This window comes from Rhamphochromis longiceps, linkage group LG5 (genome assembly GCF_057381845.1).
Source record: "Rhamphochromis longiceps isolate RC_006_pf linkage group LG5, R_longiceps_female_GT1.1, whole genome shotgun sequence".
Lineage (NCBI taxonomy): Eukaryota > Metazoa > Chordata > Actinopteri > Cichliformes > Cichlidae > Rhamphochromis > Rhamphochromis longiceps.
This window is the reverse complement of record NC_140561.1, coordinates 21,357,668-21,373,041: the sequence shown is the minus strand read 5'-3', so window position 1 is coordinate 21,373,041 and position 15,374 is coordinate 21,357,668. Positions and strand designations below refer to the sequence as shown.

General features: G+C 38.9%; 1 protein-coding gene across 1 annotated transcript in view; it reads left to right on the top strand.

Moving 5' to 3' along the window:
- rad18 (RAD18 E3 ubiquitin protein ligase) overlaps nucleotides 1–14,290 on the top strand; it is a 28,870-nt gene extending 14,580 nt beyond the window's left edge. The window contains exons 8-13 of the mRNA XM_085406558.1: nucleotides 956–1,026; nucleotides 1,382–1,442; nucleotides 3,357–3,488; nucleotides 4,818–4,941; nucleotides 9,486–9,524; nucleotides 13,888–14,290. Coding sequence (XP_085262684.1) covers nucleotides 956–1,026; nucleotides 1,382–1,442; nucleotides 3,357–3,488; nucleotides 4,818–4,941; nucleotides 9,486–9,524; nucleotides 13,888–13,987 — 527 coding nt within the window. The 3' untranslated portion in view covers nucleotides 13,988–14,290. The remainder of the gene's footprint in view (nucleotides 1–955; nucleotides 1,027–1,381; nucleotides 1,443–3,356; nucleotides 3,489–4,817; nucleotides 4,942–9,485; nucleotides 9,525–13,887) is intronic.
- The last annotated feature ends 1,084 nt before the right edge of the window (nucleotides 14,291–15,374 follow it).

Here is a 15,374-nt window from a genome sequence, read left to right as displayed (position 1 = left end):
ATCTAGGAAACATTAAATGCTTAAACTGCAAAATCGTTAACATTTCATAAAAAAATATTAGTTCATTTTGAATGTTATGTCAGTAACATGTCTCAAAAGTTGGTATGGAGGCACCAAAAGGCTGGAAAAGTATACCCCAACATTAAAGAAAAAAAAGAACTCAATCAACATTTTATAACTAATGAGGTTAAATGGAAACAGATGGTAACATGATTGGGTATCAAAAAGAACATACAGCTTTCGTTTCTCTGCCATTTAAAATAGACGGAGCAAAAGTGGAAAACTGTTCTATCCTCGTACTATTGGGAATTTGAAATTCCACACAGGGTCCTCTGGACTAAAGAGAAGAGGGACCATCCAGTGCATCCGGACTTTTAAACAAGCATTCTCCCATCCAGACGACATTTATTTCAGTGAAGCTTTTGCATATTTCACAGTCCTGAACTTTCACCAGTTGAAACATTTAACAAATCGTGAAACAAGAAATACGACAAAGACCCGGGACTGTTGAGCAGCTGGAGTCGTGTATAAGACGAGAACGGGACAGCATTCGTTTTCAAAGTCCAGCAGATGGTCCCTGCTGTTCCCAGACTGAATGTTAATTCAACAAAATCAGACTGAACCGTTTTGCATTCGCTTTAACAAACACTCTGCTTGTTTGGGAACAGGCAGTTTTTTTTTGTTGTTTGTTTGGTTTTTTTTTTGTAACTCTATCGTGAAATGCCTTTGCTGTGGTACAAAGCTTTAACATTTTTTCCCCATGAGACTTAAACATAGAATGAAGTTGGTGATATTTGACTTCACTAGTTTGGTTTTTGTCTTGATTTTTTTTTTTACTTTTCTTGAAAACCTCAGTTTTGTTTTGCCACCTCATGGGTCAAATGGTACATTTCATATAAGGGACAATATTTGTCACCTCAAGCCAAATAAAGATTCATCTTTCGTCTGTCAACAGCTGAGGAAATTGCCAAAGAGGTCGAGGCCAATGAGAAGATGAGAAACCAGTTGCAGGGGAAGGCCAAGCCAGTATGTATTAACTGCTTAGTGAGAGCTTAAATTTTGTTTTTGTTTTTTCTCAAATGTACGTTGCAGCATTTTCAGTAGCGTTTATATATTATCAGCAAGGTTTATTTTACTGTATTTTTAATCTTTTTTTTTTTGAGAAACAATAATTCTGACAAGTTCTTACAATTTAAAATTTCACAGTCTTATGAAAATGAGTTATTTGTAATAAAAAAACAGTACTTTTGTTGCACGGGTGCTGGCTTAAAAAAAGACAGGTTAGCTCAGTTTCTTTACAAATATTGCAAAATTTCAATATTTGTTTTTCTTGATTCATTGTCAATATGAACAAATGTCTCTCCAATTAATCTTTTTCCAGGTCATGGTTTTCTCAAAGAATCAGTCTGAGAAAGAGATCGAAGACATGCATTCAAATTACAGTAAGTTTTTCTTTTTTCATCCTGACACTTTTATGTGCTGAAACGTTGCATGTTTTACACGCATACAGCAACGCAGTCCTAGGAAATGTTTCGTTGAAATCAACACTTGTGAAGAACGACACATGTAGTGACAATAAACTTTGGTGATGGAGAAAAAAAGCCAGAGTCCTGTTGACTATGTTTATTTTGGCCAGTAACTGAATGGTGTTCATTTTTGGTCACTGCTGTCTTTGGAAAGAAAGACTGAAATGTATGGCTCACATGAAATACAACACACATACAGTATTGTGAAAGTCTTAAGCCACCTCTCATTTCTTTATATTTTTCCAGGAAAATTGTAAATGGGTGGGTAGATGGCTGTAGACAGTCGTTGTTGTATATTAATGTCAGTTTGAACCAAAAATCTCAAATTTGGGCTCATCACCCAACTGATTTATGTCAGGTACAATGAGAACGCTTGAAATAATTTAGGAGAGCTTCTCTATTAACTCTATACAGAGTTTTTTTTAAATGAAGGAATAGAGACGTATTCAATTTAATAAAACTTTATTGATCCTGAAGGTTGACCCCGAAGGAAATTGGGTATTGGGTGTTCAGAATTAGAGTGCATATTATATATTTTTTGGCTACAAAAGAAATAAAAGTTTAAAATTAGCTGGATAGATGTTATTGACAGCCTGTTATGACAGTTTTCAAAGCCTCCATCAGGCTTCTCGGTGATCAATTCTTATAGGTCACTAGTTCACTTGGGAAATCCACTGTAAGAGGACTTACTGAGAGGCAGTCCATCATAAAGACTGCATGACATTTTTGTCTGGTTGAGTAATTGTTGCTTGGTAATACTGTGGATAGGTCGACTGTCCCTGTGAAACCGGCATAGGTTACTGATATTCAGTATCTCTAATATAACATGCTTTTGTTTCTCAGAAAGAGGATTGCAGTTTTGCATATGAAGTGTCGCCCAGCCACAACGCAAGTGTTACTTTAGTCTATAAGCTAGCCTCACATACCTTCATCAACAAGTTAAAAAAGAAGCAGAAACATGGACAACAGTTGTCTGATTTTTAGCAGCACGTGGTGACATAGGTTTTTGTCTGTGTAAATAATCTCCAGTATTTTATTATAATTCATAGGGCCACTTGTCTGTTGATTTGTATGTCTGAGACTTTTTTTTTCCCCCATGTGACCTCGGAGGTAATCACTCGGATACACAGAAGCAAGAAAATCTAGATGAGCTCTGTGTTTTTATCCTCGGGGCAGAGGCCAGTTCACCAAAATCGCAGGACATTGTTCTCAAGTCATGTTGACATAGTTGAACTAGATGAAAAGCTTGTTGGAAATAACTCTTAAGAGCTAACTTTAAAAGTGTTTGAAAAATGGATGTGACTCACAAGAGGTGTGCTCTATAAATAGCTGCGCTGCTGTGATAACCTCCCGATTTATCAGAGGAGGATGTGGATGACTCACTCTGCCGGCATGGGCAGTGGTGCCTGAGCAGGCAAGAAGGTGAAAGCGGCGTATACACATGCACACACCGTATCCGCCGGGAGCTCGCAGCCTTTTCTTTCTGTGACACCAATTTCTTTTAGTGTTAATACAGTTGGTAGCTAGTTATTCAGAAAACATTCCCATTTGGTAAAATAACAGCAGGTTGAAAAAATGTTCTGCAGTAACACTTTCTGAGACGTGAGTTTAAACTGCAGCTCCAAGTGGTCAACTGTGCGTTACAGTCATTTTAATTAGCAACCATTTAATTCGAATAACTTTAATTTATGACTGCATTTAATCTAAACATTGAATTCAAGGTTAGACTCTTGAACCGCTATTAGAAATCAGTGACTATCACATAACGTCATAATCATTCTATCCTCTTGATGTGTTTGACCCTATAGCGATATGCTATTTTGCCCACAGGGAAGCAGCACAGCAGTGACTTTTCCCGGCTAATAGCGCAGGTCCGCGGCCGCATGGAGACCACCAGACAACCTCGTGTTAAACAGGAAGTCAGCGAGGTGAACAAGGACGTACAAAAAACGCACTCTGCAGGTACTTTGACATTCAGACATAATATTTTCTAGCCAAAGGACACTTCTGTGCACTTCTCTGACGCCCTTTAAAAAAAAAGTCACTTGATGTCTGTGGTTACCTGCTATCTTGTACACTTGCGTGAAAAGGAAATATTTTCCTTTGCAGCCCTGTGAAGACTAAGAACACCTTTGCTGCTTTCACAGGAGTTAAGAGAATAAGTAGCAGCCAGGTGCTGCTAATCAAATTCACTTGATAAACTGATCGTCTGCAAGTGCGAGCACCTTTTATAATAGCAGACGTTTTGGTAGTTTGTTAGTCTGGAGCATTCGTCGGTGTGAAGACATGATGTTGAGAGAAAATGCAAAAAATCAAAGCCCTACATGTTAGAGTTCAGAGGCTTCAGTTAGCATGTTTAAATTAGAAAAAGACTGAATAAGCATGGCTGTCAGGTGGAAGCCTCTTCTTTTTAAAATGATCATGGCAGCCTGGCTTAGCTTTGCAAACGTCTGAACAAACCTCGAGATTTCTAGAACAGTGTCACGTTTGGAAAAAAGCAAATACAACATATCAACACAAGCAACTCATATAAACTGTCAAGCATGGTGGTGGAGGGATGATGATTTGGGCTTCTTTTGCAGCCACATGAACACCTCGCAGTCACTGCGACGACCATGAACTCAAATTTAAGGCCAGCTGTCTGACGGTTAAAACGTAGCTGAAATTGGGACAAGCAGCAGGACAATGATCTCAAGCACAGCAGCAAATCTACAATCCAATGGATGAAAAAGGAAATAATCAGATTGTTGCCTTGGAAAAGAGCGGTGCTTGAACAAATACCTGCACATTTCAGTGAATTGAAGCAATGTTGTAAAGAGTCTGTGCATCAGTGTTTGTCTGATGCAAAAAATAATTACTTCAAGTTATTCCTGCAAAATGTGGCTGTGCACTTAGTTTTTCACAGACCCTGCAGCCCTGTGAAAAAGGTTTGTTTTTTTTCTACACAACTGCCTTTAAAGAAAAAAAAAAGTCCCATCTTTTTGTAAGAAAGTAGTTTTTCCAAGTGAGTAGAAAATCATAAGCACTTTTCCACCACTGAATGCTCAGTTTTTTATCAACAAAGAGATGATGCCTGGTGTTTGTTCATTCAAATGCTCTCTAAAAATTGGTGTTGCAATCCAGAAATGTTAATTCAACATTTAGCATATGTCATGCCACTCTGTTTTCACATTACTTATCACATCAGTGAGGAGGGAAAGAGATTCATTTTACGTAGAAACCTTTGACCCGTCATTTCCTCCTGGATCTGTAGCATGACGTCGTACAGCATTTACGGTTTGCCTCTTTCAGATCAAGGTGCACAAATAAAAAGCTGCACAGAAGTGAAGGTTGAACATGAAGCTGAAGACGAGGAATCAGGAGGAGTAATCGAGGTGCCGTCCAGCCCCACCTATAGCGACGTGTCCGTCAGCAGGTAAAACAAAACAAAAAATACAAACAATATTTAGAACCACTGAGTGCTGCACTGGACACCAGCATCTCAACCCAAAATAAACAGGTGCATCAGACACACCTCAGTCTCTTAGGGTTTCATTTATAACCAGACAGCGCGTGCACACAAGTGCCAGCAAATAATCCAGAAGCATCAGTTGGTAAATGGTAATGGCCTGTATTTATATAGCGCTTTACTAGTCCCTAAGGACCCCAAAGCGCTTTACATATCCAGTCATCCACCCATTCACACACACATTCACACACTGGCGATGGCAAGCTACATTGTAGCCACAGCCACCCTGGGGTGCACTGACAGAGGCGAGGCTGCCGAACACTGGCACCACCGGGCCCTCTGACCACCACCAGTAGGCAATGGGTGAAGTGTCTTGCCCAAGGACACAACGACCGAGACTGTCCAAGCCGGGGCTCGAACCGGCAACCTTCCAATTACAAAGCGAACTCCCAACTCTTGAGCCACAATCGCCCCAAGCACACATGACAGCTAATGTTGAGCCCCCGCTTGTGACAAGACTCTATAAAGATGTTTTTCCTCTCTTCTCTGCTTTATGTTTCCGTGTGTGTCTCCTCTGCTCTTGGGTCTGCTCCGCTGGGCAGAGGAGACACAACTAAGATGAAACCGAGAGCAGCAAAACAAGTAGATCCGAGCACTGAGCCGCAATGAAACAAATGCAAATATAATACTGATTCTCTCTTTTAAAGCACTGCCTGAGCACTCCAGACTGGATCCTGTCATCTCGCTTTGCTATCATGTTCACCCTCTTAGTGGAAATATTCATCTGTTATGAAGAGAGGCTCGTGTCTGCTTACATGTCTGTGGATCTGCTATCAAACCACAGGCCTGAGAAGCCTGGATTTCAACACACACAGAGGAAGCAGCGATGGGAATCAGACCGGCTCCAGGAATACATAAATAAATCAGTAAAGAATCTGATCTAAAAATGACAGTATACACACCCCATCCATGGAGTTTCACTTCATTCTCTTTACATTTCAAATTTCTTTTTGAAAAACTAGCGCGCTTCCTCCAATAAGTTCTACAAGCCATGATTTTTTCTTTATTTTTTAAAGAAGTCATTAGTACCATATTTCCAGAAACATTGCAGCATTTCTTTTCATGTTGCTCTTACTGCGTTCACATTAAATCTGTTGTTGGATTATTTTCTTAAAAATCCTAAAGGCATTTGTTTTGTATATGTCAAATAACACATTCTTTTGGGGGCTTCTAAGCTGATTGTAATGTTTAATTAGAACATAAAACGCACTGGTTAACATTAACAGTCAATTTTCTTTTTGTGACTTTTGCATTCAGATAGTCCAGATTTACTGACAAGTTCCTAACTTCTCTATAAAACTGATAATTAGCTGTTTTTCAGGTAATTAGATTCCCCCTCTCTCCAATCAAGTAGGCAAAAAGCATCGGTGTGGAGTCACGCAGGTGTTCAGTCTGGATTCAATTATAGCTTTGAATATAATTGCAAAGAGGAAAGATAACTGGCTGTCGCTAAATAAAGCCCCGTGCTGTGAGACTCGGGTTAGAGACAAGGTCCTTTGCCGCACAGTTATAAATGATGTTGATAGCCTCTTGTGTGTGCTGTCAGCAGAGTGCCGCCTAAATCAGACAAAAGTTTTTTAAAGTTGGGCCGTTACTTTAAATTCATAATCCCTTTCAGCCTTTTTTTGTTCATTTGACACATAAAGTGAGAGAGAGATTTCCAACAATACAAATCCAGATTCATGTGCTACTATGTGGGACACGTCGCTAATGATGAGAGGTAGACTGAAGCTTTGAGAAATAAAATAAAGGATAAAAATGCAAGATTTCCACTTTAACTAAACAACAAATAACGTGTAGTTTCTGTAAAATAACATTACCTACAGATGAATAAGTACAGCCTTTGGTTAAATATGTATATTGAAGGGCTACAACAGTTAGGTGTACATTGATAATGGGAAAGAAGCCAGTGCAGCACTCGTGTCTCTATCCTCAGAGATCACCTGCTAACTAGAAAAATGGCTATTCCTAGCACACCGCAGACAGCTGAGGTGCTGTGAGTTAAAGATGAAATGGTTGTCATATTTTTATATAAGCGGGACGTACCTTTAAGGCTCCGCTTGTGAAGTGTGGCTTTCACACAAGGCTGACTTTAGTTTCTGTGCCCAGCCATGAAAAGTTACGTGCAATAAACACAGGCCAAGTAGCCAGTAAATGATAGTATGGGACCAGCTCTGGACCAATTTCCACTTCATTTTCTTTTGTAAAGCACCCCACTGTTTCGAGCTCCAAACCTCATCTGGAAGTTGGTCAGTAATGTTGAGATATGCTCAATGCTTCGCACGCACCAGCTTGCCAACAGGGACCTGCTGGTAAATGGCAGTGCCTGCCACTAGCACATCTTGAGAAGCACTTTTTTGGTTTGGTTTTTTGTGGGTTTACACACTTAAATAATACCTTTTGTCAGCTCAGTATTTGTATTGTTGGTTTCTCAGAGTGGCTTTGCATGTTTTTGTTTTTGTTTTGTTTTTTAGCTTATGCTGGAGTTCATCCACCATCTGAAACAAGCACTTTTAGTTCCTCTCCTTTTAAGTCCACCCTGACTTTAATTGGCCGGCCCATGCTTACAGGAGATTTGAACAGTAGCAATAACTATCCAAAAGAGTTGTGAGGTATTTAATGGTGTTAGGAATGATCCGTGCCTTTAAGGATCAACAGCTTGGGGAAACCAAAGGAGCTCTCCAAGAATATTTAATATAAGTGGAGAGAGAAAGTTGCTTTAAGACCTGTTCGCCCTCAGGGAGAGAAAAGCCCAGTCTTAGGTTAGATTGTGCTTTTCAATGCATATTTTTTGCAGTTTCTTTTGATAAAACTTTAATTTCCTCCTTTTTGACTCATGCGTTCTCAGCTCTGACACCATTTCACATTTTATTCAAGTTAAAATTGCTTATCAGGGAGTTGGTGTGCCACATTTCTAAGGGGTGTAATGTGTAAATTTCATGGTAAAATGTAATGTAGTCTCTACTAGAGTTGTGTTTTTTATCCATTTAAATTTTTGTATTTTAGTCCGCATCACAAGTAATTTATCTTTTTTTTTTAAGGGTAATCAATCATGTCACCGTTAGTGACTGCTGAGCTAACATGAGCTGACACATTTTGTTTTTAGACCGTCTTGCTTTTTTATTTTATTTTAAAAGGGGGAAGATAATGTTTTTTCCAGTCACATTCTGTTCTTAATATTCACACTTGGCTTTCTAGACTGAAAAGGTGCAACTAATCACTTTGGACAATTTATTTTCTTTTTCTAAGCCATCAAACACATGAGTGGAATAATGCTTTTCACAGATCTTCCTCCCTGTTTCTACTTCTTAAAATCACAACAAGATGTGACTTGCAAATGCAAATGAAATCAAAGTCCAGCGCCTCACAAAACTCAAAATGTCACACAGAAACTAAAATACACGGCGAAGTCTGATGCACATTGATAGCTTATTGTTGGTTTACAGCGAGAACAGTAGAAGAATAAATCACGGCGTGAACAAAAAGCTTTTTGTGCCGGAGGTGTTGAACGTCAAAATCGGTTAATACGGCAGAGAGAGAAAAAGGCAGCGAAACATCCACAATGCATTCAATTAACAATATAATAGTGATATTGTTATCAGGGGTATGGAATTGTTCTTTATTTTCAGCGCCCACAGAGCATGAATGTGGCAGAAATTAGATCAGTTTATAGTTTATGCACCCCACCGATACAGCACAGCAGCCTGTTGTGTGTGCGAGAGGAACAGCAGCACATAATTGCAGACTTTTAGATTTTATATTCTGACAACAGCCCAAAAAAAGAGTGAATTTCTTTTTGTATCTATATTCAGATTTATGAAGTGTTTGCCTCAGCTTTGTGCAATACCGTCTAGTTTCAAATCAAGCCGGAAACTGAGGGTCGATTTTTGTTATGAAGTAACATCCTGGGTCTTTTTCACATTTTATTGATCTTTGCCTGTGATGGATCTTGCAGGTACAGTAAAACACACAGTGAATCTGAAATATGAGGTTTTATTGTAATCTCACATTTCTCCTGCAGGCAAGTTAACACAGATACAAGGCAAGTCATTAAATGTGTTTATTATTGAAACAGCAAGTATCCCGAATCACGGTATAGCACACTTGTATGTTTTTACTATGTTTATGTTCAACATTTACAGTACTCCATTAGAGATTTCCCAAATGTAAACAGTTTAAGTGTTTCTCATTTAGTTTTAGTTTAAAAGCTGCAGGATTTTGTTTGTCGGGACAGACTCTTTGGATGTTTGTGTCAGTGTTTCTCAATCTCATCAAGATTGAATCTTATCAGACGTGAAAAGTAAAACGTGAAAATCAGCTTCACCTACGTTACGTTTTGTAATTTTAATACTAGTTGTGTGGACACTTGTTACTGTTGCTATGGCTTCTTGTGTTAGTGTGCATGTAGCCACAGTTAATTTATTGCCCTTTCTTTGTTTCCTCCCCTACAGTTCTATTTCTGACATCTTTGGTCCAGAACCTGCCAGAAAGTAAGTGATTACTTTGTTGTTGCTGTTGCCTAAATTTGATATTGTTCATCCATCTGTTTCTTTTTTTGTTTTGCTTTATATTACAAGTAATGTTGTATGTTAGCATACTGTTGATGTTTTTGTGTTCGTGTTGTACATGCAGAAGCGCGCACACACACAAACAAACGCACCCATGCATATATATACAGTAGAGTTTATGGGTTGTGCCAATGGAAAACGGCTTATTCCGCTATTGACGCTTGTTTTGAGCTTCTGGTGCTGACAGTCAGGTGACTGATTTACACCTGGTGTCTGCTCCAAGCATGCCACCCTCAGGATGGGGCCCGTGCCATAGGGCAACTTCAAGATGGTGTTCCACAAAAGCACGTTATTGCAGTATAACGTTCCAGTTCCATGTAACACTCAGTGGCACAACTTTTGTTCCACTTGATACCTCTGAAGGCCCCTACTAGCTGGTTTTTTTTTTTTTTGTTTGTTTTTTAGCCAGTTCTAGTATAGCAGGAGACAGAAAGGTAGAACTTACTGTAATTTATTTTAAAAAATATGGTGCTGTCAGCTGTTATATCCTGAAGTAAATCAAGACCATACAGTCAGGTCCAAATATTTTGATCTGACTCAGTTTGGCCGCTCTGCCCTACCACAACGGATTAGAAATGATGCAATCAAGATGCAACTGAAGTGAAGACTTAGCTCTAATCCAGAGGTTTTGGCAAACTTGCGCATAAAGGATTTATAGGCATTTTTACATGGCCGCTCCGCTTTCACTGGCTCATGAGTAATTGACAAATAATTTTATTACATGAATATAAATTCTTTGCTGTCAGTGACTGCCTGAAGTTTCCTTCCTTGAGATGCTTTGTCAGACTTTTCCTGCAGTGAACCGTTAGTTGATGCTTGATTGTGGGTGTCATGCAGAAAGCATGCTCGCTTGGGTTGAGGCTAATGGGGCCATAAAAAATATTACATTACAAAAAATTACATTTCTGTCTAAAGAATCTCTAGGGTAGCTTTAGGTCATCATCTATACTGTGAATCAGTATTTATCAGAAATAATAGCTCCATGCAAATCAGTCCTGGTATTTCTACCAACTTGCACATAATCAGTAAACACTGGTGACCTGAATCCATTGGCATCCATATATGCCCACGCCGTAACACTGCCTCCACCATGTTTGACAGATGTTGTGGTATGCTTTAATTGTGAGCCCTTCCAATCCTTCTTCATACTCTCCTTCTGCTCGCATTCTGAATTTTGGTTTGTAAATAATGGCATTTAAAAAAACTGGGTAGGAACAGAAAAATTTTGTTTATGGTCGAAAAGGATGAAGTTCAATGTGTAGACATAGAGATATTCATGAAAACGTGATGTTTTAAGGTTTTCTTTTCTCTTGTTATCCAAATATATTTACATGTTCGAAATAAACTATTGGATTCTAGTCAGTTCATCTCAGTATTATCAGTCTAAAGGGCAGATATTTTTTCTATTTTCCACTTAAATCTATTTATTTATTTTTTTTGGGATACCTGAAGTCTGCTTTTTGTGCTGACCCCTTTGTATTAAATGAATCTATTTTTTATCGTACTTTATTATACAGATTTCCACATTACAATTTCCAGATTTTTCTTTTCTTTTTTTCCCTCATTCTTACTTTTTCGGGCTTGTTTCTGTCATCTCTGTCAAGTGAGATTCAGCCTGAAAAGAACACCACATGCAGCATTTAACCCCCAAAAGACTCACATAAATAACAACACTTGAGTCGGAGCTCATTCACTTGCAAACCATGCACTAGGACACTGAATCATTCCAGGGTGGTGGTGGTGTTTCGACCACAGAGTTTTGCATCTTTCCTTCCTCTCCATGCATGTGTTTTGTGCTGCTTAAGTAAAATAAATAAATAAATAAAATACAATTAGAAAATGCAGTTTTAATGTATTTAATGCATTCACAGCTCTACTGTCACAAAGGTGATAGCACAAACATTTTCTAAGCTTATTCTCAGCTTTGTTTTTGTTCCTTGTCTAGGCTCCCCTCTTTATCTGTGTTTTTGACCCTGAAGTTGGGCTCAAACCTCCCAGTTTTCACTCCTAATCTTTTCGTTCCACATAACACTTGACTGAATGTAATCATAAGGCACTATTCTATACTGAAGTCGAGTGTTTTTGAAACAAGAGTGACAGGAAATGTTCTTCCATCAAGCATCGATTTATATCCATCCTCTAGTTTTTGTCAGACTCTGGAAAAATACTGAGCAAAGTGTGGACCAGTAGAAAAGTGATCGGCTTCCTACTGTGCTTACCGATAATCCACAACACCTAGAAGACGCCTCCTTACTCTTTTACAATGTCCATGTGGCCTTGTGACCCTAATTCCAATGCGGGAATATTGTTTTTTCCTTTTTATGCAGTTATGATTAAAAGCCTTGTCTTGTCTATGAATGTTGAATTATATCTATAGGTGAAACTTTAAGTGATTCTCCACATGAGACACTGGTGGCATCAGGGCTCCCTTTTGGTTTCTAAGCCATGTTATCTGCACACTTGTTGTGTAGGAGATTACACATCGTTGTCTGTTAATGTTAAGCATGATTCGTTAACGGGGATGTAACTTTAAGCTACGTGCTGAGCTGTTGAGCCCACATGGGGACACATGGTAGCAAAACATTGGCGTGGCGAAAGGTAATCCATAAAGGGAAACTGCCTATTTAGAAGTATTGAGTATTTACTCTTGACGTCTTCTGCAGACAACAGCGTCACTTCCCCCAGAATAAAAGATGGGAGTGTGAGTGAGTGTATAGATTCACCTCTATTCTTTTCTCACTATAGCTTTCCTGTAAACCTTTAAATGTTTGCTTCCAAGATGATTATATTTTAAGAGTAAGAAGGGTGAATTTCATTTACCCATCTTATTTAACCCTGTAAAGCTCAAACTATAAATTAAATGCCAGGGCTCTCAAAAACTCATGTTCTTGTTATTGTTTAGGAAAGGAGGAGAGAATTTGACTCCTAATCTTATCCCTCCACTTCCCTAAATGTAATCATATGGAGGATAAAATTATACAAAGTTTCCTCCTCTGACAGATTTAATTGACCTCTTTCACATAACATATTTTGATATGAATAGCAGGAAAAGCACAGCAGTGAGATTAGCGCTACTGATTTTGTTAACGATTGTGCAGTTTCACCGAGGTTGACTTAAATGATGTGCAGTTGTTTTCAGTTGCACATGTTCAGCTGACCTAATTTCTGTATGTTGCAGTTTGTGCTTTTGCAAAGCATGATAAATATAATATTTTGATTAATAATTTTCTGCCACGTTCTCAAATTAACATTTTGACTTTAATTTTGCCCGATCGTCGTCGGGCAGTAGTGTGAGAGCTTTTTGTTAGCAGAGGCGTGCCTTCTTCCTTTCAACATTCTTCCTTTCAAAGTTATTTTGAACTTGTGTGCGAGCAACCTTTTAACCCACTGTAATAAATTTGCTGGAGGGCTGTCAAGCCGTCTGTTGCCGAAGATAGTCGGGTTTTTTATTTCTTTCAGCAGCGTGACAATCAGTACGAATGCAGTACGAGGCTTTGCGTCCTCGCTCTCGTCAGAACGTATAGAGTCTTCTCCACATTAGTTGGTGATATTAAAGGGGCTTTTGATGTTAATTGACTGTATGAACTTTGGGTTAGTCAGATGCAAGTGCAAATAGGCATTCATCTTCCATTTTTAATTTGCAATGTGCATCATAACTCCTGTGGAAGGTTTTTTTTTTTTGGCTCGAGTAATCATGTCTGACTGGGAAATCACAGAATTTAATCTTGATTAAAATGAAGGGATTTAAGAGCCCATGGCCCCAATATTATGTGTTAGACAGAGGCAAAGGTTTGTTAACTTGTCGGAGTAGCACTTAATTTGTAGGTGAAATTAAAATAAAATGAGGTGTTTTGTGGGATGACAAACAGATGTGAGTGGATGTCTCGTTTTTATTTACCGAATGGGGATCTGTCAAAGTGTATCATGGCACGGACAAAGAATATTTCTGAGGGCCTGATGCTCTTCAGACTCATCGGGCAGGAAATGGTTTTTGCCAATAAGTCAAGCAATTAAGTACAAAAAGTGGAAAATCAAGACCATTGTCACCTTAACCAGGGGGTAGACGTCATACATGGTGGAATAGTTTCACAAGGGGGTCACACTCAATACTTTTGCACATTCTTTTCCTCAATTAATAAATAACCAAATCTTTTGGTTTCAGTTTTACGTTGTCAAAACATTACCGATAAGAACATCTGCTGACGCTCCAACCTTCCAAGCTGCTTGTTCTAATCTCTTCTGTTCACAAGACATTAACTAGCTGTCTCTAAATACTCATTCACAGAGATGTCGAGAGGACCCCAGGCCAAAAGCAAACATCCCACTCGACAGAAGACAATGCCACTTTATCGCCTGTTTTGGGAAAGCGACGGCGAAAAACGTAAGAAGAGACGAAGGAAAGGAGGGAAAAAATCTAAAGAAAATCCCACGGCTTCTGTATCAGCTAACTTTGAAGGACATGCACATTCCTTTGAACATTTCTTTGTACCCTGATTACGTTGCACTGGTAATTTCATGTTTACAAATAAATCTTTGGTCTTTTTTACAGTTTTGTCTTTTGCAATATTCTGGTCAATGTCCCATTTCTGTTGTTGCTACCTGTTTGTGTTTTGACTCGAATCCATAGTTTGTATTATTGCATGTTTTGCTGCAGATTTTAAGAGCAATAAACTAATAGAAACATTCAATATTTTGACACAGGAATACTTTGTATTTTACATCATATACTGCCTTAATGCTTTGTGGCATAAATTCAATGTGCTGAAAACATTCCTCAGAGATTTTGGTCCATGTTGACATCGTGGCATCACACAGTTGTTGCAGATTTGTCCATTTTGTTGATTTCCCATTCCATCGCATCCCAAAGGTGGTCTGTTCAAGGCTACAGTGATCTTATTGTCATGTTCAAGAAAACAATTTGAGATAAATTGAGCTTTGTAACATGGTGCGCTATCCTGATAGAAGTGGCCGCCATAACTTTTGTACAGCCAAGGTGTGCCAAGAAAATATCCCCCACATCATTACGTTATGACCTTCACCAGGTTGAACTGTTAATAAAAGGCAGGATGGATCAATGTTTTCATGTTTACACCAAATTCTGACTCTTCCGTCTGTATTTTGCAGCAAAAATTGAGAATTTTCAGATCAGCTGTCATGATGTGAATTGTTGTTTTTTTCCTGTGCTTAGCTGACAGGAGTAGTAACTGGGTGTGTTCTTCTGCTGGTGCAGCTGCTTCAAGGTTGAATGTGTTGTTGCTTGAGTTACCGTTGATTTCTTAACAGCTCAAAGAATTCTGAAAGGAAGGGTCTGGCATCAAGGCATTTTAGCAATGTTCTAAATGATTCCCAATTTTTGTATCCCCCATCGGATAGCTAGGTTTCAGTCTTGTTTACGAATCTATCGTTTCCATCTTCAAAATTTCCCTCATGAGTTTCCAAATCCTGTTAGGGGCACTGTCCTGTGTGATTCCTCTGTCATTCTCAATTTTCAAAGTTTACAACACATCTGTAGCTTTTTTAATTGATTTGTTTCCGTTGAAGGAAAAGTAACCAGGGTTGGTGTAACTCAATAAACTCAGCGCTCGCAGAAACCTGAGGTCAAGGCAAGAGAGAGTGTAAACACTTTTATGTGTTTTATGTTTTATGTTTATGTGCACATGCATGGGAGACTTAGCAGGGAAACATTTGGGAGCTGACCTTGATTGAAAACAGAGCTAGCCCGGAGTCAGACACATGGTTCTTCCGAGTCAACCGTCTCACCCCTCAGACAAA